This window comes from Balaenoptera physalus (genome assembly GCF_965194825.1).
Source record: "Balaenoptera physalus genome assembly, chromosome: 2".
Taxonomy (NCBI): Eukaryota; Metazoa; Chordata; class Mammalia; order Artiodactyla; family Balaenopteridae; genus Balaenoptera; species Balaenoptera physalus.
The window spans coordinates 62,551,486-62,573,749 of record NC_138883.1 but is presented as its reverse complement, the minus strand read 5'-3'; the positions used below and the strand labels follow the sequence as shown (position 1 = coordinate 62,573,749).

The following is a 22,264-nucleotide window of genomic DNA, read 5'->3' as shown; positions in this document are numbered from 1 at the left end:
TAAGTGGATTTCTTCTCTGTAGCATTTTATCTTTAATATTAGTACCTCAGCAAGAAGACCATCTCTTGAATTCTGTAATTCAATAGAAACTATACTTATGATTGTACTTGTCATATTCCCCAAAATTCAAAGTTGCTACTCTCCATTACTCCATATCTCTTCATTTGAGAAGAAAATTTGCCTTTCTTTGCTCTTATCAAAAGGATAATTCCTCATATCTTATTTTTCCAATTAAATGTTTGCCTTTGCTTTAGCTGACCATTTTCCCCCTTTTATTCTGTTGTTATTCAAGGTTACCTCAGCCTTTCCCCAATCTACCTGCTGCCTAACTTAGCTGTACCATAAATGTATTTGCAGCTTTTTGTAGAGAAAAAACATGGGCTTCGAGAGGGTGAGGGCAGGTTAGCCAACCCTGCCCCTTGCAGAGGGCCGTACTCACCTTCCTGAATCTCAGAGCCATTATCTGCAAAGGAGGATAATAATACAAGAACCTCTCAGCCGACTGTAAGGATTAAACGAGATAATGCATGAGGTCTTCATCCTCTGTCTGGCTTGAGTAAATCCTCCCCATTGTTAGTTCGCGTCAGGTCTTTCTTCCTTTTTCTCCATTTTAAACTCTTCTCCATTAGTCAAAATTCACAGAATCCAATACAATTGCAGATGTTTCCTATTTATATAATAACTTAAAAAACTACTTTTATACAGACCGTAATAAGATATTTAAAATAGATCTACTGTGGTTTCTTCAAAGGGGCCCTTTTCTGAAATTTTTACTTGAAGGCCCAGAGGTTTAAGGTTAAAACCCTGTTTATAATAATAACTTCTTAAGTGTAATGTAGCGAACAATAGTAATCTATTCCCCACGCTCTAGCCAGAAGCCAGAGTAATTTTTCTAAGGAGCAAGTCTGACAGGGCCATTCCCCTGCTCCTTCCATCGGCTCCTTAAGCTGATTTACTGGGCCCTTTGGACTTGGGTCCTTCTTCCCTCTCAAGGGTCTTTCTCCCACTCCCCCCATCCTCCCCGCCTGACACAGTACTCCACATACAGCAGCTGAACAACGGCTGTAAGTTGAATGAATAAGTACATGAAGCAATCAACAAAGAACAAGGTGGTCGCATATTTTATAGCTTTTATTAAGCTATAGAATTCAACAGATGGCCGTCTAGCTGCAGAAAAAAAGTTCATTAATTTAAAATATATATCTGTAATTGGTGGCTATCAAAGAAAGGCATAATTGGGAAATTCAATAACAGTGTTTGGATTTCTTTTTTAAGCTAATTTTCCCCCATTGGAATTTTCTATTTTGTCAGCTGTGTGTCTGGTGTATTTTTTGGAAGACAAACCTCTTTTCTACAGTTTACAGCAGCCGGTTAGCTTTAAGTGGAAATCAATTATATTAACATACGTGCATACGTATTAAATTGTGCAAATAGCAAGGATGGAGAGATAGCAGTGCCCATGTTTTTCCAAGTGTTTTCATAAAAAAAAAGCTTTCAACCCTTCAAAACAGTGGAAAAGAAATATGCTGAAAAATAAAATTCTTCGATCACAAATTAAGTTTGCTTTTACGCTGGAACAGCTCACATGGAGATGACTTTCCAGAAGAGGGAGCAGACAATAAATGTGATATTTAAGTAATTATGTAGCTTGTTAGAAGAAACTGTTAGGAGGAAAGGAACAAAAATAGGGCAGGAGAGAGGAATCTGGAATGTGAGGGTAGAGGGAAGGCAGGATGTACTTGGGTGGGGATGGAATCCACTGCAGGGTGGCCAGATTTAGAAGAAAACAAAAGCAAAACAAAAGGGCACCCAGTTAAATGTGAATTTCAGATAAACACTGAATAATTTTTTTTTTAGTATCCATGTGTTCCATGCAGTATTTGTGGGATGTAGGTGACTATTTATTGCTTACCTGAAATGAAACTTTAAATGGTGCCCGGTGTTTTTTTCTGGCACGTCGATGTCATCGAGAGTGAGGTTTGAGCAAAGGAGGTGCAGGGCATGCGGGACAATCTGAAGAAGGCATTCCCGGCCGAGAGGTGGGCATATGGTGAGCACACTGGGGCACCAAGGCAGCCAGTACGTCTGAGGCCGAGGAGTGGAGAGGAGACCGTCACAGAAGGACGGGGGCAGGCGGGTTCTGCGGGGCCCTGTAGGCTTCTGGAAGCATTTTGTTTTCTCTCTTGAGTGAACTAAGGATCCATTGTAGGGCTCTCAGCAAAGAAGTGATGTGAACTGACTCCCGATTTTAAGGGATCACTCTGGCCGCTGGGTTGAAAACAGAGATGGAGGAGCCAGGGCAGAGGGAGGGAGACCCACAGGGGATTTCGCGGTTACCCAGGGGACTGGTGTGATGGTGACTCAGACTGGGGTGGTAGCGGTGAAGTGAACAGAAATGGTTGGATCTTGAATATATTTCGAAGAGACAACAGAATTTTCTGACAGATTAAATGCGGGGGATAAAAGAAAGGTAAGGATTAAAGGTGGGTTTTGATCTGAGGGCCTAGAAAGAAGGGAGTGGACATCTCTGAGATGGGAAAGATGTGACGGGAAGGGGTCAGGGGAAAAGATCAGGAGTCTAGTTTCGGAAGTGCTGAGTTTGCTGGGACTCAGGACGACTCAGGGGTGATCCGGGTGCGCCCTGGGGAGAGGAGTCTGGTCTGAGCAGGAGATGTCAGTTTTGTGCTCTCTGTAATCTCCATGGAAATCAGCATTCCCAAGGAGAAACGGCTTGTCACCATCCTCTTAAGGAAATTGTTGCTTCTTCCTTCTAGTTTTACTTAGAAAATATCTCTGTCTTTGAACCTGTTGCTGTGTTTCGTTTCCTGTCACCTATCCTTCACTTTTGAAAAAGAGAAGTGAAGTGTGACAGATTTAAAACATCTTCACTTTTAACCCTCCTGAAGTCCAGGAAGGTGGGAAGAGTCATTTTTCCTATACAATGCTCCTTTCAGTGAGATTTTTCTCAAATTTGTCCTTGAGGATCCCATTCTAGGTAATCTTGTTCTTTTTTTAAATTTGACTTTTGGCTCTTTCTGAATCAAGATGTAAATAGGATTTAAATTCACACAAGTGTCTAGGCCAAGGCTTGCCACATTCTGAGTTCCTGTGGAATATGTCACAGTTTCTAATAAGTGGAAGGTGATAGCAACATTTGAAACAGAAATATTTTGGACCTAATATATCTAAAGTTCCTAGATTTCAGGGACCTAAAAGCTGGGGCTACACTGGAAAGGACAAGGTCTAAAAGAAGACGTTATATTTGAATTTATTCAGAAGAGAGATTCTGAATTATTGTTTTACTCTTTTAAAAGGTTTTACAGTGTCAGATAATTTTAAGTTACATGAAACTTTGTTAAACTGATCCAAAAGCTTTGGATTAGGAGAAGTAATTAGGTTTTAATCCTGATTCTGTAACTACTTAGCCATGAAGCCCTTGGGCAAAGCTTTCACCTTTCAACACATCCCAGTTCTCACATCTAAAAAAATGAGGAATCAGTGCAGCAGGTTACCCCTTCCTAGAGTAAGAACGTGATACAATTCAGATTACTGTATGAGAAGGTAACTTGAAAACATAAACCAAAGGAATTACTTCCCTATTGTCAGTAGTATTATTTAATACAAGAAGAATTCCTTCTACTCTGTCACTGACATAAAACATAAAATCTGGCTTGTTGGCACAATATAAAACAGAGTCAGAGACGTATTTTTATTTCTTGAGGGAAGAAAATGTTCGTTCAGTAATAGTGTTTCATTGATGAAATGAACAAGAGTTTAAATATTGAGCGATGCCTAATTTCTATTATTTCCCACTTGACGTTTCAGGTTTGTAATTATTTTTCTGAGACCAAGAAATTATGAGAAAGACTTAATGGGGAAATAGGCATCTCCCAACATTGACCTTCTTTCCCTGTTGCGAAACATAGTCACATGGAAACATTAAAAACAAATTAGTTGATCAATTTATTTAATACAGGGATTTTAATTTCCCATTTACATCACTGTCTGTATATCCCTGAGCTTTACACAATACCTGTCCTCTATTTGGTTTGTTCATTTACTTATTTTTTTCAGTTAAAAGTAGAGGACATTTGGCATGTAGATGCTCAATAATTTAAACTGAACTAAATTAGTCTAAGGCAGTCATGGAAATGTAATTCCTCTGGACAGTCATTGGTTTGGGAAGGCACATGGGATGCAGTTCTGGCCAATGAGATGTAAAAAGAGGAAGTCTCATAAAAAAAGAGACACTTGAGAAGAAGTATCAGAAGACAGCTTCTTCTGCTGTCCTACCTACATTGTTTTATCTGGATGTGATGCCTGGAAGTGTGGCAGCCATCTTGCCACCATGAAGGCTTATAGGTGACAGAGCAGAAAGATGGGAAGAACCTGGGTCTTTAATGAAACTAGTGGATTAACCTATCTTGGACTTCTCTTTATGTGTAATAACAAACCTCTCACTGTTTAAGCCAGTTGAGTAAGAGTTTTCTGTAATTTTCATACAAAAGCAGCATAATATTACAGATATACAAATCCTAATGGTGAGCTTTTCCAGTTATTTTCATTCATACATTCTCTTGGTCATGTTAGTTTTGCTTCTTGGCATTTCCAGATCCCCCTAGTTTTCTTGAAAAGAAGTAACTAGGGCTGTTGTCAGTGCTGTGGATAAGGACATATACTGCTTAAGGCTTCTGAGGGCAGCAATTGCATCTGTTTTGCGTATCATTGTATACCCAGCCCCTTTATTGTGCTTGTTATTTAATATAAGTTGAGTGAATAAATGAATTTTCCATAATTCCTTTTTTACCATAGTGTTACATTAGGATGATAGCCTTAGGCAGCAGACTAAGGTTAACAGAATGCCTTTTCAATTCCATTCTTTTTTTTCCCCAATTTTGTTTATAAAGGTCAAAGGCCATGACTTTTCAAGCATCAGTCACATTTTTTTCTCCAGATTTGTTAACTGGCATGAGAGGTCATCTATGCTTGTCTATCTATTGAGACAGAAAAATGAGATCACAGTTCCAAGAACAAGGGGGAATAAAGGGTGGTGAATAGCAGCTATTTAATAGGCTGCCGCATGAAGGCTGAAGTTCTTTAGCAACAGTGAATTTTAAAGCATACTTCCCATGCTATTAAGCCTTAAATGTTTAAGTCAACTGAGATGATACAGGAAAGAAACAGAATTTTCACAGTTAAAAATTGAGCATACATTTTATGCTTGGTTAAACTTTCCTGTCTACCGTTTGAAATATCTGGTTCTATCTGTATTAAACGACTGGTTAATTTGCATCCTGTTTTAAAATTACATTCCAGAAAATCTCTAGGGTAGCTTGTTTTCCAAGGTTGGAAGCTATGTGTTTTGGAAATCTACCCGCTCCAGAGGCGACCACCCGCACTTCAGGGTACCAGCCAAGAAGTAAAAAGAGTGGAAACAACTTAGATGTCCCTCATTTGGGAAATGAACATAGAAACTCTAGTTTATTCATACATTTGAAATATTAAGTAACAGTTAAAACAGGTAAAGTAGATATACATAAATCAATATGGTTAAAACTCAAAAACTGTGTTCAGTGAAAAGTAGCAAGTTTTAAGTAGGATACAATTAAAACAACATGTTCAAAACAAAACAGTACTAAAAAAATGCATGAAAATGATGCATACCAACTTCAGGATTGTGGTTCCCTCTGAGAGAGGGAGATTGACTGATTTTCACTGTATCTCCACTTGGCCTATTTCTTTAAAAGTATAAACTTGAAGTAAGAATGGCAAATGTTCACACCTGTTAATGCGGGATGATGGGAAATGATTGTTTGATATATTATTGTCTGTACTTTTCTGTATGTTTGAAATAGTTCATACTTTTTAAAAAGGGGGCTAATTTCACATTTCTGGAATGGCAAAGATCTATTATTAACCTAACTCCTGTATGATAGTCTAAACTTATATCAATATTCAAACTTTTAATTTTAATATAACTTGGAAAATTTTTCTATTCCCTAGTGATTTATAGCAGTGTAGATTAAGGTCATCCCAGGAAGGCCATTTAAAGACAAGAAAATAGTACTTATAATAAAATAAATTTCTCAGACAGTTCTGTGTTTACCAAGAACCACAAGTTATAAAAAATGAGTAAAGAACATTTGAAGTATTTTGTCCTACAAGGATGGGTTGTTTTTGAAAGTATACCAACTTTTTACATAGAGAAAGCAACTTAAATGTTTACTTTCTTAAAAAGCATAAGCATGTGAATATTTTGCAACCCAAGGATCTTCTCACAATTTTATTCATTCCTCTTGACTAAAGTTTCCTAGAGAAACTGCATGGGGAAGTGACCAAATGTCTTTAAATTTCTTGAAACCATTAAAAAAAAATCTTGGAAAGTTATTTTATCTTGCCTAAATACATGATAATTTTTTTACTTTGCTACTATTATAAAATTAATATTGGCATATGAATTTTATAAAGCTCTTCATATTTTAAAAATATATCTTAATTCTCAATATACCAGGAAAAATACCATTATCATCTGTGTCCATTAATCTTAAAATTTAAAACTATATATTTTAAGTCATATTATGAATAATTTACAGAAGTATAAAGGGATAGCCTAATTTAAAACTTTAAAAAGAATTTAAACATAGTAAACACAATTTTTATTTCATTTTTTTTTTGGCTTTGAAGTTATATATACTTGAAATGGGTAATGTCAGTTGAAGGTAGCTAACGGCTCATTACCTGCCATGCATGAACCTGGAATATATCCATCTTGTTAATTGTGACTCCAGATTTCAGATATGTTTCTATTAGGTTCTGGCTTATCATTACTCTGGTTCTTCTTGCATGTGCATTACCAAAATGCAATACTTTAAAAAACTTTGACATAATTTTTTGAAGAAGGATAGCAATGATTGGAAAACATTTTAATTTTTTGATTTAAAAGTACAAATTAGAATAAGTCCAGTAATTTTTTCATTTCTACATCATTTATTTACTTTCAATCACATTTGTGTACATACCTGTCTTCAGCATATTTCATTTAGGAACTATATCAAGTAAATTTTGGTGGCTAAACATCATAAAAGGTGAAAGAATACTGCCAAACTATCTACTTAGCAAAATTAGATGGTCCAGGTCCTTGTCGTAAAATATTGCATGATGAAGCGCTTCCTTGAGTTGAGTAAGTGGATGAGAATACCATATTTGCTTGTTGTCCTTAGAAATGTATGGTTCACTCATCTATTCTTGAGTTTGAGAAAACTCATTTAGAATATGCACCTGAAGACTCATGGTCTGAGGTTCTGCCTACATGATCAGTTTCATCAACATCATTAGGATCTAGACTGTCCTCTCTTTGCATTAACCTTCTGATTCTCTTAATAATTGTGAAAATTCCTCTGTTAATGTTCTCCTACTTGCCATTATGGTCAAAATGAAAAATTCTAAACTCTCAACTGTACTACTCATTGAAAGCCTTTAAAAAAAAAAGAAAGACTCAAAAGCTGGTGTCTTTCCAGAATTTTATACCTTCTCAAAAGATGATGTTAATACTGGGGGCAATGCGATATGAAAACTAAGGATGAAGTAATAGTGATTATTTATTGTAAAATAATTACATGGGTATAATTAATTAGTAATGATTAAATAATTCCTGAGCTAATGAAATAGTAAAATATCTCAAAAGATGTAGGAAAAATTAAATAAAATTAAGTCACTGAGATCCCATAATGTATCTTAGAGTTATAAAAGGGTCCTATGGACACGCATAGGGATTGAAAGATATAATGAATTTTATTATATTTTTAAAAAGTAGATTTTCTCTTTATCCCTGGGAGAATATTAAGAAAAACTAAAAGTCATGAAATAGCAATCCTTATAAATAGTTAGTTGCTCAAAAAAAACCAAAAAACAAAAAACTAATGTTTTGTCCAGTGGACCCAGATGGTATCTCTAGGGTTAACAATCATAAAACGTTTTCAGTTAAAGTAACAGGCAAAAAAGTACTTCTTAAAGAACTAAAAACTTTATAAAGCGGCAGAGATCACAGGGGCAGAGTTCCCAGCCCATGCTTTCTTTCCCCGTAGGGCTGGGCAAGTGTGGCTATTTTTGTTCTTCTAGATCCTAACACTCAGGCCAAAGATAACTGGCCCAAGTGTGGACAGCTGACCCAAGTTGAGAATATGAGTTCCTCTTTTTCCAGATTTTGAATCATAAGAAACAAACACGGGACACCAGAACCAAAGGGCTACATCTAAGCTAACAGCGCCATGGAGCCCAAAGTCTCGAGCAAAATCAAACTGCAAAGAGGCAGGAAAGAAGACATCTTTCAGAGAAGCCAAGCTACAAACAGAGTGAAGCAGGTATGCAGAATCCAGACAACATGCCCCAGCGCGGGCAAGAGGGTAACCAATCCTGGCTGAACTTCGTGCAATTTGAATTATTCACGTTCTTTATAACAACACCCCTTTACTTAAGTCAGAATTGGTTTTCTGTTTCTTGGAAACAAGAAATCCCTAAAACAGAAATCAGTGCCAGGAATAGGATTGTAATAGGCTCTATGTAGAACTAGCTGTGGAGTCAAGGCAGAGGGATGGGGTAAAGGCAGGAGTGAGAGAGAGAATTCCCAATTCCATAGAAAACGGGTGGCATAGAGGTAAGAGGTGGTAAAATACCTAAACAACTGCCCAAAATCTCTTGGGCCCAAGCCACATGTCACTAAAGCCAAAGCTTCAGATTTAAGTAATCAAATGTTGAAATGTAGGAATGTGTTAATTCCCTTTGGACGTAATTAAAAGTCAGTGGCAACGAGTTTTCTGTACCAGGTTGTCTGACTAAAAGTAGATAGGAAAAAGCAGGAAATTACATATTTATGTTTCATAAAGGGAATTCTTTTCTGCTGAGATTGTTGAAGGTTAAGATCCAGATATTACTCATGAATTTGGAAAAGCTCAGGGCTCAGGAGCCTAGCAGTTGAAAGGATGATAGCTAGACTAGTTGGGGAAGCTCAGCCCTTTTCCACAGGATGAACATGCCTATCACCCCCAACCCCCAATTTCCAAACCCTAGTAAAACACGTCCCTAGATTGGAATGTAACCTGTGGAGGGGAGGGATTTTTAAGGGCAGACTAGGGAAAAAGTGCTTCCTGTCCTACAATCCTCTTTCAAGTCACTTTTCCTCCTTTATTCTCTTGAGGACAGAGCCATTAAGAATAATGGGGTCTAAGAAGAGCTGAATAACAAAAATCCTGAAGGAATGGTCATTAGGTGCCCTGGTGATTAAGGGAGCAAGCTTACTCGCTCCCCCCGCCCACCCCAGAAATTCTTGGCATCACCTTTTAGTCAGTGATGCACTCAAGAAAGACAATGATTGAAAGCCCACTGAAATACTGGGTAGTTATCACCAGAAGAACCTGTCTTAAACAAGCAACTATACCAACTCATGCCAACGGCCTCTTCTGGAGGCTCCGACTCAAGCAGAGGATGCTGGCACCAGACATTACTTACTGTAGAGAGGAGGACTCTCTAATGTCCTTCAGAAGAGTAAGTCCGAAGGATAACAGAAAAAGGAAATCCTTCTAATGGCCAGATCCTAGGACTGTCAGACATGACTTAGGAACATATTCTACTGCTAAGAGCCAAGAAACAGATTTGTGGTATTTATTTAGGGGCAGACTAGTGACCAGTATATGATCCTGTTTTCTAGGTTTCTTCCCCACCTCTAAGTCATCCTCCTTTTCTAATCGATAATTTTTGTTGGTTTTTCCTACTGTATTGCTGATGTGATCGTAGTACAATGTGCCAATAAATCCAGAGGAGGTCATTCTGTCAGGATGGTGATTACAAGCACTGGATAGAGACTGAAGGGCAGACATTTGTTGCTGTACCTATAATACTGGATGACATTAGGCAAGATTATCTTGAAGGATAAGTTTGTTGTGCAGAGAAGAAATATAGTGGTAAGACATTAGTGGAAACAACTTGTCCACATGCAGTTCTTGGGAATGATTTTAAAGCCCCATCTTTTTTTTACCAGGTGACCCCATTTTCAAGGCTTCCACAAACATGGTACAAGACTGTGTGTACAGTGCATATTCCTATGAAGAGGTCCTGCCCCATCATCCTGGCCACAACTGACTGAGACCCCTGATCATGCTGAGATTCAGTCTCTGAAGGACTTGAACTAAGATACAAAGACAGGTAAGCAAGCAGTGGTCAATGGAGTTGCGAGGCTCTATAGAGCTGGGTTCAGAGTGTGCACCATGGAAGTCATTAACAAGCCAAGGTGATGGAGACAGGGCTAACATGTCACCCATGTGAGGAAGCAGAAATGATGAGGCCTTCAGAGAAACCAGTTCACAGAGAGAATAAAGCAGATGCATAGATGTTTATGTGTAAGAGAAAAAGAATGAGGAAGACAGAGGGAAAGAGACACAGAGGGAGAGGGAGAGCAGAAAACAAGGAGGGTAGGGGACAGAGACAGAAATAGACAGAGCCAGAGGCAGCTAGAGACACAGAGAAAGAGATGAACCGAACCACTGGTAACTTTTTGGATGCCACACTGTCAAGCTATACTTCCTGCAATTAAATTCCAGATTTCTGATGCTTTTTAACAATTCTGCTTTACAAGCTATTTTAGGTAGATTTCTGATTCTTGCAACCAAACAATTATTGAGCTAAACATCTGCTCCTTGATTATACCTGCTTTAAAAAAAACATTTTTTTTACTGCAGTATAGTGGATTTACAATATTGTGTTCCAGATGTACAGAATAGTGATTATTTTTGCAGATTATATTCCAATATAGATTATTACAAGATAATGGGTATAATTCCCTGTGCTATATAGTAAATCCTTGTTGCTTATGTATTTTACACATAGTTCCTGTTAATGCCATACCCCTAATTTGTCCCTCCTCACTTCCCCCTCACCTTTGATGATGGCAGGTTTGTTTTCTAGGTCTGTGAGTCTGTTTCTGTTTTGCATATTACATTCATTTGTATTTTTTTAGATTCCACATGTAAGCGATGTCATAAGTATTGTCTTTCTCTGTTTGACTTCACTAAGCATGATATTCTCTAGGTCCACCCATGTTGCCGCAAATGGCAGTTATTTCATTTTTATGGCCAGGTAATATTCCACTGTGTATATATACCACATCTTCTTAAGCCAATCATCTGTTGATGGGCACTTAGGTTGGTTCCATTTCTTGGCTATTGTAAATAGTGCTGCTATAAACATTAGGGTGCATGAATCTTTTTAAATTAGTGTTTTTGTTTTCTCTGGATATATACCCAGGAGAGGAATTACTGGATCATATGGTAGTCCTATTTTTAATTTTTTAAGGAACCTCCCCAGTGCTGCACCAATTTACATCCCAACCAACGGTGTATGAGGGTTCCCTTTTCTCCACACCCTCTCCATCATTTATTGTTTGTAGATTTTTTGATGATGGCCATTCTGACTGGTGTGAGGTGATACCTCATTGTAGTTTTGATTTGCATTTCTCTGGTGGTTAGTTGAGAAATGATGTTGAGTATCTTTTCATGTGCCTGTTAGCCATCTCTGTCTTCGGAAAAATGTCTTTTCAAGTCTTCTGCCCATTTTTTGATTGGATTGTTTTTTTTTTGATAGAGTTCTATGAGCTGTTTAAATAGTTTGAGTATTAACCCCTTGTCAGTTGCATCGTTTGCAAGTATCTTCTCCCATTCCATATGTTGTCTTTTTGTCAATGGCTTTCTTTGCTATGCAAAACTTACATGTTTAATTAGGTCCCATGTGTTTATTTTCACTTTTATGTCTTCTGTATTGGCAGACTGATCCAAGAAAATATTGCTACAATTTATGTCAAAGACTGTTTCACCTATGTTCTCTTCTCAGAGTTTTATGGTTTCATGTCTTATATTTAGGCCTTTTAATCATTTTGAGTTTACTTTTGTATATTGTGTGAGAGAATGTTCTAATTTCATTCTTTTCCATGTAGCTGTCCAGTTTTCCCAGCACCACTTGTTGAAGAGACTGTCTTTTCTCCGTTGTATATTCTTGCCTCCTATGTCATAGATTAATTGATCATAAGTGTGTGGGTAGTAGCTGCATCTTTTAAATGTTTAGTTTGCAACTATGGAAATAATATATGTACTGCCTAATATAAAACTGGGGCACTCCAAAAAGGTGAGGCTCTCAAGGGAGAGGGACTATATAAGTTGTAACATCTTAACTACTTTCCAAAGACACACTTGGTTTTAGTCAATAGTAATAGCTAACGTCTACTAAGCACTTTTTTTAGGCCAGACAGTTTCAAAAGCTGTACATGCATGATTTCAACTACTGTTCATAACAAATGTAGGATATATTATCCTACATTTTACAGATAAGGAAATTAAGGCACAAAGAAAGAGATTAAGTAACTTGTTAAGGTCACACAGTCAATAAGGGGATAAAAGGTATGATCTACTATTTAGATTAAATTGACACTTGGAAAAGAATATATGCATTCATTTAAAACTCACTTCAAATTTTTATTGAATGCCTATTATGTACAAAGTACTGGTTTAAACTAAAACTGGTTAATATCAATGTTACAAATATAAAGTCTTCTTAAATATCACTATTCAAAATAAATCTTCCTTTCTGTGGTTAAACACACACATACACATGAAGATGTACTTTCAAATTAAGTTTTTCAATTTCCAAAATACCTCCTTTAAAACAGAAGGGAATAAATTCCAACAATGCTATTTTCAATGCATTAACTATTTTAAAGTACACTGGAATATTTGAAGATTGCTTGCTGCAAAGTGGACTCACTCACATGAAAATAAACCTTGATTTCAGAGGGAAGTAAGTCTACATTAATAAATACACTGCAATTAATTAAATGGATATGTAAGTAAGTTACACACACATATCTAAAAAAGTAAAATGACAATGAGAGGAGTTTTTCATGGAAGGTGATGAGTCACCATGGATTCTGCTTCTCTTGATTTTCTGAGCAGAGCTTGCTTGAGGGCACTAATTTTCTCATCAAGTTCAGCCAGTGAATAGTTCTGCTGTAAACAATAACACAAATTGCTGAAGTATCTTAATGCAGATAAAGTTCTAAATGTACTATAAATATATAAAATATCCAAAAGCATGGTAAATACCCTTTTCTCATGAGAATTTTAAAACTGAACTATATATTAATGTTGACTATACTATAAATTTAAAGGCATAAAATAACAAGGCTTAAATATTTCTTACTTTTGCTTTTCTAATGACTAAGCTCTCCTGGAACTTTTATACTTTTTGAAAGGATTGTAAAAACATTTTTTCAACTGACTATTCTTATAATCAATAGTAAAAAAAAAAAAAAGTATTTAGGACTAGTTTAACTGCTTAAAATAACTGGAAATTCTCTTTTGATAGATTAACTTCAATCAACTACCTCTCCTGGCAAAAATGGATACTCTCAAATTTACTCAAAATTTTACAATCAAAAAAATAAGTAGAGGGGGATCAAGATGGCAGAGTAGGAGGATGTGGAGCTCACCTCCCCACACAAACACATCAAAAATATTATCTACATGTGGAACAATTCTCATGGAAAACTAACTGGAACCTGGCAGAAGAACTGTACAACCAAAGCTGCAAGGAAGATCTCTACGAAACCAGGTAGGACAGAAAAAAAAACACATCAGGTCAGGACCTGTGCCCCTGGGAGGAATATGTAAGGAAGAGAAGGTTTGCATGGGTGGACCCTGGCATTGGGGAGCAAGCAGGTTAGGCCACAATCCTGAATTCCAGTCCTGGGGTCCTGCACAGGGGTGAGAAGCACCCTTGCCTGCTGGGAAATCCACTGGGACAGAGAGAAGGGCTGGAGAAGCCTAGACTCTACCCAGGAGGAGTACATGTGCTGGCTTCCCAATCATCAGGGTGGAGAGAGCCTTGCACTGGTGGATGCTGCCTCATTACACTTCTCAATCCGAAGGGGTGAACACCCCTGGCCCTGTTCACTCCACACCACAGCCTGCGAGATCTGGGCCAACTGAACACTGGGAAAAGACTCGGTCTAGCAATGCAGAGACAGAACAGGGTGCCTAGAGTATGATCCAGGTGGGGCAGGGGCAGCCATTGTCAGAGCACTCAGGAACCCAGTGGTTCGTCTCCCAGCGAGAGTGCCCTGGAATGTCCAGTCCACACTGCAGCTTAGTGCTAGATTCTAAGAGAAGACTGCCACAGAGGCAGCCCAGATCTCAGGCAACAGTGCAGCCACCTCAATTCCTGCAGTCACAACACTCCTCCATGCCATACCTTTGCACTAGATCTGGGACAAATATAGTAGAGGAAAACATGCATCCTTGGGCTGCTTCTAAGCAGAACCACAAACACCTACACAGGCAGTGCATAGGTTCTCTCTGGCTGCACGGGCCTCACTTGCTTCAGCAATCACCTCCTTGGGGCAGGGCACACACTCAAGGACAAAGGAGCCTGATCTAACCCAACCCTCTGGTCTTCTACAACAACTGTGAAATAGACCCCACCCTTGACAGGGCAGTGACAGCAACAGCAGAGAGAAAGCCCTGCCTCACACCCTGCACAGGCTTTAGATACTCCAACACCAACCACATCCCCTATAAAGGGGATAATGGCCAGCACACCCAGAGGAAAGACGTGGCTGTCATCCATACTAAAACCATCCCTTGCACCAAAGACACTGGATACAGTTTACACAGGAACGTCCCCACGTAGAAACAATCCTTCAAGAAGACTACAGTAGATAACTTTCTGCCTCTATGAATTTCGGAGAAACAGTTAAGTAAAATATATAAAACAAATACTAACAGACATAAAAGGAGAAGTTGACTATAATGCTAGGAGACTAACAGCCCACTGACATCAATGGACAGCTCATCCAGACCAGAAATCAGTAAGGCAACAGAGGTACTAAATGATACAATATACCAGTTGGACTTAATTGATTTCTACAGGATGCTACATCCAAAAAACCCAGAATACACATTCTTTACAAGCACGCATGGAATGTTCTCTAGGATAGACCGTATACTAGGTCACAAAACAAGCCTCAACAAATTTAAGAGGACAGAAATTATTTCAAGTATCTTTTCTACTGAAAATGGTATGAAACTAGAAATCAACCACAGAGAAAACAGGAAAAGGAGAGTAAATAACATGCACTAAAAAACCCAATGGGTGAATGATGAAATCAAAGAAGAAATCAGGAAATACCAAGACAAATGGAAATGAAAAACACAACTTTACAAGATCTATGGGATGCAACAAAAGCATTTCTGAGAGGGAAGTTCATAGGGATATAGGCCTTCCTCAAGAAAGAAGAAAAATACTAAACAACCTAACCTACCAGCTAAAATAATTAGGAAAAGAACAAACAAAACCCAAAGTCAACAGAAGGAAGGAAATAATCAAGATGAGAGGAAATAAATAAAAGAGGTCAAACAAAAATACAAAAGATCAATAAAACCAAGATGTGGTTTTTTGAAAAGACAAACAAAATCAACAAACCTTAAGCCAGGTTCCCCAAGAAAAAAAGAGAGGACCCAAACAAAATAAGAAATGAAGAGACATAACAACTGATACCACAGAAATACAAAAAATAATAAAAGAATATGAACAGTTATATGCCAACAAATTGGACAAACTAGAAGAAACGGACAAGATTCTAGAAACACAGCCTGCCAAAACTGAGTCAAGAAGAAACAGATAATTTGAACAGACCAATCACTAAAAGTGAAATAGAATCTCAGATTTAAAAAAAAAAAAAAAAACTCCCTGCAAACAGAAGTCCAGGAGGATGTGGAGCTCACCTCCACAGAAAGAAGAACTCATACCTATCCTTCTCAAAGAGGAGGGAACTCTCCCAAATTCATTGTATGAGGCCACCATCACCCTGGTACCAAAACCAGAAAAAGACACTATAAAATAAGAAAATTACTGGCCAATATTTCTAACAAATATAGATGCAAAATCCTCAACAAAATATTAGCAAACCTAATCCAACAATACCTTCAAAGGATCACGCACCATGATCAAGTGGGATTCATTCCACGGTCACAAGGATGGTTCAATGTATGCAAATCAATGTGATACACCACATTAACAAAAGGAAAGACAAAACAACCACATGATCACCTCAATAGATGCAGAAAAAGCATTTGAAAAAATTCAACATCTATTCATGATAAAAACAAAGTGAAAATATCTCACCATAATAAAGGCCATTTATGACAAACCCACAGGCAACAGAATATTCAAGGGTGAAAAGCTCAAAGCCTTCCAGCTAAATTCAGGAACAAGCCAAGGACTACTCTTACCACTTCCATTCAACATAGTATTAGAAGTCCTACCACAGCAATCAGACAAGAAAAAGAAATAAAAGGTATCCAAATTGGAAGCAAAGAGTTAGAATTGTCACTATTTGCAGATGACATGGTACTCTATATAGAGAACCCTGAAGTCTCCACACAAAAACTATTAGAACTGATAATGAATTCAGTAAGGTAGCAGGATACGAGATTAATATAAAGAAATCTATTGCATGTCTTTACACTAATAATGAAATATCAGAAAGAGAAAAATTTTTAAAAGGCCCATATAAAACCATGTCAAAAACAAAAAAAACAAAAAAAAACCTAGGAATAACTTAACCAAGGAGGTGAAAGACCTATATGCTGATAAAATGGCCATACTTCCCAAAGCAATCTACAGATTTAATGCAATCTCTATCAAAATACCTATGACATTTTGCACAGACCTAAAACAAATAAACCTAAAAGTTACATGGAAACACAAAAGACCCAGAATTGCCAAAGCTATCCTGAAGGAAAAGAACAAAGCTGGAGGTATAACACTTATAGACTTCAAACTAAACTAAAAAGCTACAATAACCAAAACAGCACTGTACTGGCAAAAAAACAGACATATAGATCGATGGAACAGAACAGAGAACTCAGAAACCAATGCACCTATGGTCAATTGATCTACAGACCAGGAAGGCAAGAATACACAATGGAAAAAAGACAGTTTTTTCTGGTGGGGCTAATGGCAAACTCCAGGAGGGCTAAAGCCAAGGACTACTTCCCAGTACTTCTGCTGCCAGTGTCCGTGTCCAGTGTGGTGAGCCACAGCTGCCCCCCACCTATGCAGGAGACCCTCCAACACTAGCAGCCATGAGGCTGACAGGGTCTTGGCGCTCTGAGGGGGTGTCAGGCCTGTGCCTCTGAGGTGGGAGAGCCGAGTTCAGGACATTGGTCCACCACAGACATCCCGGTCCCATATAATATCAATCAGCGAGAGCTCTCCCAGAGATCTCCGTCTCAACACTAAGACCCAGCTCCACTCAACGACCAGCAAGCTCCAGTCCTGGACAACCCATGCCAAACGACTAGCAAGACAGGAACACAACCACACCCATTAGCAGAAAGGCTGCCTAAAATCATAATAAGTTCACAGACACCCCAGAACACATCACCGGAGAAAGTTCTGCCCACCAGAAAGACAAGATCCAGCCTCATCCAACAGAACACAGGCACCAGTCCCTTCCACCAGGAAACCTACACAACCCACTGAGCCAACCTTACCCACTGGGGGCAGACACCAAAAACAACAGAAACTACAAACCTGCAGCCTGTGAAAAGGAGACCCCAAACACAGTAAATTAAGCAAAATGAGAAGACAGAGAAACACACAGCAGATGAAGGAGCAAGGTAAAAACCCACCAGACCAAACAAATGCAGAGGAAATAGGCAGTCTACCTGAAAAAGAATTCAGCATAATGATAGTAAAGGTGATCCAAAATCTTGGAAATAGAATGGAGAAAATACAAGACACATTTAACGAGGACCTAGAAGAACTAAAGAGCAAACAAACAATGATGAACAGCACAATAAATGAAATTAAAAATTCTCCAGAAGGAATCAATAGCAGATTAACTGAGGCAGAAGAACGGATAAGTGACCTGGAAGATAAAATAGTGGAAATAACTACCACAGAGCAGAATAAAGAAAAAAGAATGAAAAGAACTGAGGACAGTCTCAGAGACCTCTGGGACAACATTAAACACACCAACATTTGAATTATAGGGGTCCCAGAAGAAGAAAAGAAAAAGAAAGGGACTGAGAAAATATTTGAAGAGATTATAGTTGAAAACTTCCCTAATATGGGAAAGGAAATAGCCACTCAAGTAGAGGAAGCACAGAGAGTCCCATACAGGATAAATCCAAGAAGAAAGATGCCAAGACACATATTAATCAAACTATCAAAAATTAAATACAAAGAAAATATATTAAAAGCAGCCAGGAAAAAACAACAAATAACATACAAGGGAATCCCCATAAGGTTAACAACTGATCTTTCAGCAGAAACTTTGCAAGCTAAAAGGGTGTGGCAGGACATATTTAAACTGATGAAAGGGAAAAACCTACAACCAAGATTACACAGCAAGGATCTCATTCAGATTCGAAGGAGAAATTGAAAGCTTTACAGACAAGAAAAAGTTAAGAGAATTCAGCACCACCAAACCACCTCTACAACAAATGCTAAAGGAACTTCTCTAGGCAGGAAACACAAGAGAAGGAAAAGACCTACAATAATAAACCGAAAAAAATTAGGAAAATGGTAATAGGAACATATATATCGATAATTACCTTAAATGTAAATGGATTAAATACTCCAACCAAAAGACAGAGGCTGGCTAAATGGATACAAAAACAAGACCCATACATTTACTGTCTACAAGAGACCCACTTCAGACCTAGGGACACATACAGACTGAAAGTGAGGGGATGGAAAAAGATATTCCATGCAAATGGAAATCAAAAACAGCTGGAGTAGCAATTCTCATATCAGACAAAATAAACTTTAAAATAAAGACTATTACAAGAGACAAAGAAGGACACTACATAATGATCAAGGGATCAATCCAAGAAGAAGATATAACAATTGTACATATTTATGCACCCAACATAGGAGCACCTCAATACATAAGACAAATGCTAACAACCATAAAGGGAAATAGACGGTAACAAAATAATAGTAGGGGACTTTAACACCCCACTTTACCAATGGACAGATCATCCAAAATGAAAATAAATAAGGAAACACAAGCTTTAAATGATACATTAAACAAGATGGACTTAATTGATATTTATAGGACATTCCACCCAAAAACAACAGAATACACTTTCTTCTCAAGTGCTCATGGAACATTCTCCAGGATAGATCATATCTTGGGTCACAAATCAAGCCTTGGTAAATTTAAGAAAATTGAAATCGTATCAAGTATCTTTTCTGACCACAACGCTGTAAGACTAGATATCAATTACAGGAAAAAATCTGTAAAAAATACAAACACGTGGAGGCTGAACAATACGATACTAAATAACCAAGAGATCACTGAAGAAATCAAAGATGAAACCAAAAAATACCTAGAAACAAATGACAATGAAAACACAACCCAAAACCTATGGGATGCAGCAAAAGCAGTTCTAAGAGGGAAGTTTATAGCAATACAATCCTACCTCAAGAAACAAGAAACAACTCAAATAAACAACCTAACCTTACACCTAAAGCAATTAGAGAAAGAAGAACAAAAAAAACCCCAAAGTTAGCAAAACGAAAGAAATCATAGAGATCAGATCACAAATGAATGAAAAAGAAATGAAGGTAACGATAGCAAAGATCAATAAAACTAAAAGCTGGTTCTTTGAGACGATAAACAAAATTGATAAACCGTTAGCCAGACTCATCAAGAAAAAAAGGGAGAAGACTCAAATCAATAGAATAAGAAATGAAAAAGAAGTAACAACTGACACTGCAGACATACAAAGGATCATGAGTGATTACTACAGGCAACTATATGCCAATAAAATGGACAACCTGAAAGAAATGGACAAATTCTCAGAAAAGCACAACATTCCGAGACTGAACCAGGAAGAAATAGAAAATATAAACAGACCAATCACAAGCACTGAAATTGAGACTGTGATTAAAAATCTTCCAACAAACAAAAGCCCAAGACAAGATGGCTTCACAGGCAAATTCTATCAAACATTTAGAGAAGAGCTAACACCTATCCTTCTCAAACTCTTCCAAAATATACCAAAGGGAGGAACACTCCAAAACTCATTCTATGAAGCCACCATCACCCTGATACCAAAACCAGACAAAGATGTCACAAAAAAAGACAACTAAAGGCCAATATCATTGATGAACATAGATGCAAAAATCCTCAACAAAATACTAGCACACAGAATCCAACAGCACATTAAAAGGATCATAGGGCTTCCCTGGTGGTGCAGTGGTTAATCTGCCTGCCAATGCAGGGGACACGGGTTCGAGCCCTGGTCTGGGAAGATCCCACATGCCGTGGAGCAGCTGGGCCCGTGAGCCACAATTACTGAACCTGCGCGTCTGGAGCCTGTGCTCCGAAACAAGAGAGGCCGCGATAGTGAGAGGCCCACGCACTGCGATGAAGAGTGGCCCCCACTTGCCACAACTGGAGAAAGCCCTCACACAGAAACGAAGACCCAACACAGCCATAAATGAATAAATAAATAAAATTTAAAAAAAAAAACAAAACTTAGGTTAAAAAAAAAAAAGGATCATAGACCATGATCAAGTGGGGTTTATCCCAGGAATGCAAGGATTCTTCAATATATGCAAATCAATCAATGTGATAAACCATATTAACCGACTGAAGGATAAAAACCATATGATCATCTCAGTAGACACAGAAAAAGCTTTTGACAAAATTCAACACTCATTTATGATAAAAAACCCTCCAGAAAGTAGGCCTAGAGGGAACTTACCTCAACATAATAAAGGCCATATGTTACAAACCCACAGCCAACATTGTTCTCAATGGTAAAAAACTGAAACCATTTCTACTAAGATCAGGAACAAGACAAGGTTGCCCACTCTCACCACTATTAATTATTCAACATAGTTTTGGAAGTTTTAGCCACAGCAATCAGAGAAGAAAAAGAAATAGAAGGAATCCGAATCGGAAAAGAAGTAAAGCTGTTACTGTTTGCAGATGACATGATACTATACATAGAGAATCCTAAAGATGTTACCAGAAAACTACTAGAGCTGATCAATGAATTCGGTAAAGTAGCAGGATACAAAACTAATGCACAGAAATCTCTTGCATTCCTATACACTAATGATGAAAAATCTGAAAGAGAAATTAAGGAAACACTCCCATTTACCACTGCAACAAAAAGAATAAAACACCTAGGAATAAACCTACCTAAGGAGACAAAAGACCTGTATGCAGAAAACTGTAAGACACTGATGAAAGAAATTACAGATGATACCAACAGATGGAGCAATATACCATGTTCTTGGATTGGAAGAATAAACATTGTGAAAATGACTATACTACCCAAAGCAGTCTACAGGTTCAATGCAATCCCTATCAAACTACCAATGGCATTTTTCACAGAACTAGAACAAAAAATTTCACAATTTGTATGGAAACACAAAAGACCTCAAATGGCCAAAGCAATCTTGAGAAAGAAAAACGGAGCCAGAGGAATCAGGCTCCCTGACTTCAGACTATACTACAAAGCTACAGTAATCAAGACAGTATGGTACTGGCAAAAAAACAGAAATACAGATCAATGGAACAGGATAGAAAGCCCAGAGATAAACCCACACACGTATGGTCACCTTATTTTTGAAAAAGGAGGCAAGAATATACAATGGAGAAAAGACAGCCTCTTCAATAAGTGGTGCTGGGAAAACTGGACAGCTACTTGTAAAAGAATGAAATTAGAACACTGCCTAACACCATACAAAAAAATAAACTCAAAATGGATTAAAGACCTAAATGTAAGGCCAGACACTATCAAACTCTTAGAGGAAAACTCTATGATATAAATCACAGCAAGATCCTTTTAAACCCACCTCCTAGAGAAATGGAAATAAAAACAAAAATAAACAAATGGGACCTAATGAAACTTAAAAGCTTTTGCACAGCAAAAGAAACCATAAACAAGAGGAAAAGTCAACTCTCAGAATGGGAGAAAATATTTGCAAATGAAGCAACTGACAAAGGATTAATCTCCAAAATTTACAAGCAGCTCATGCAGCTCAATATCAAAAGAACAAACAACCCAATCCAAAAATGGGTGGAAGACCTAAACAGACATTTCTCCAAAGAAGATATACAGATTGCCAACAAATACATGAAAGAATGCTCAACATCATTAATCATTAGAGAAATGCAAATCAAAGCTACAATGAG

At 37.7% G+C, this 22,264-nt stretch overlaps 1 protein-coding gene and 1 long non-coding RNA gene across 9 annotated transcripts in view; one reads left to right on the top strand and one right to left on the bottom strand.

Moving 5' to 3' along the window:
- The window catches only part of LOC309656177, a 151,908-nt gene that overhangs the window by 93,970 nt on the left and 35,674 nt on the right, over positions 1-22,264 (top strand). The window lies entirely within an intron of this gene.
- Positions 12,495-22,264, bottom strand: part of MBIP (MAP3K12 binding inhibitory protein 1) — a 38,601-nt gene continuing 28,831 nt past the window's right edge. For 6 of the 8 annotated variants that reach the window (XM_082452207.1, XM_082452209.1, XM_082452205.1 and 3 more), the window contains one exon: positions 12,495-13,046. In XM_082452207.1, coding sequence (XP_082308333.1) covers positions 12,939-13,046 — 108 coding nt within the window. In that variant the 3' untranslated portion in view covers positions 12,495-12,938. The remainder of the gene's footprint in view (positions 13,047-22,264) is intronic. The other 2 variants (XM_082452206.1, XM_082452208.1) reach the window with 1 other exon arrangement.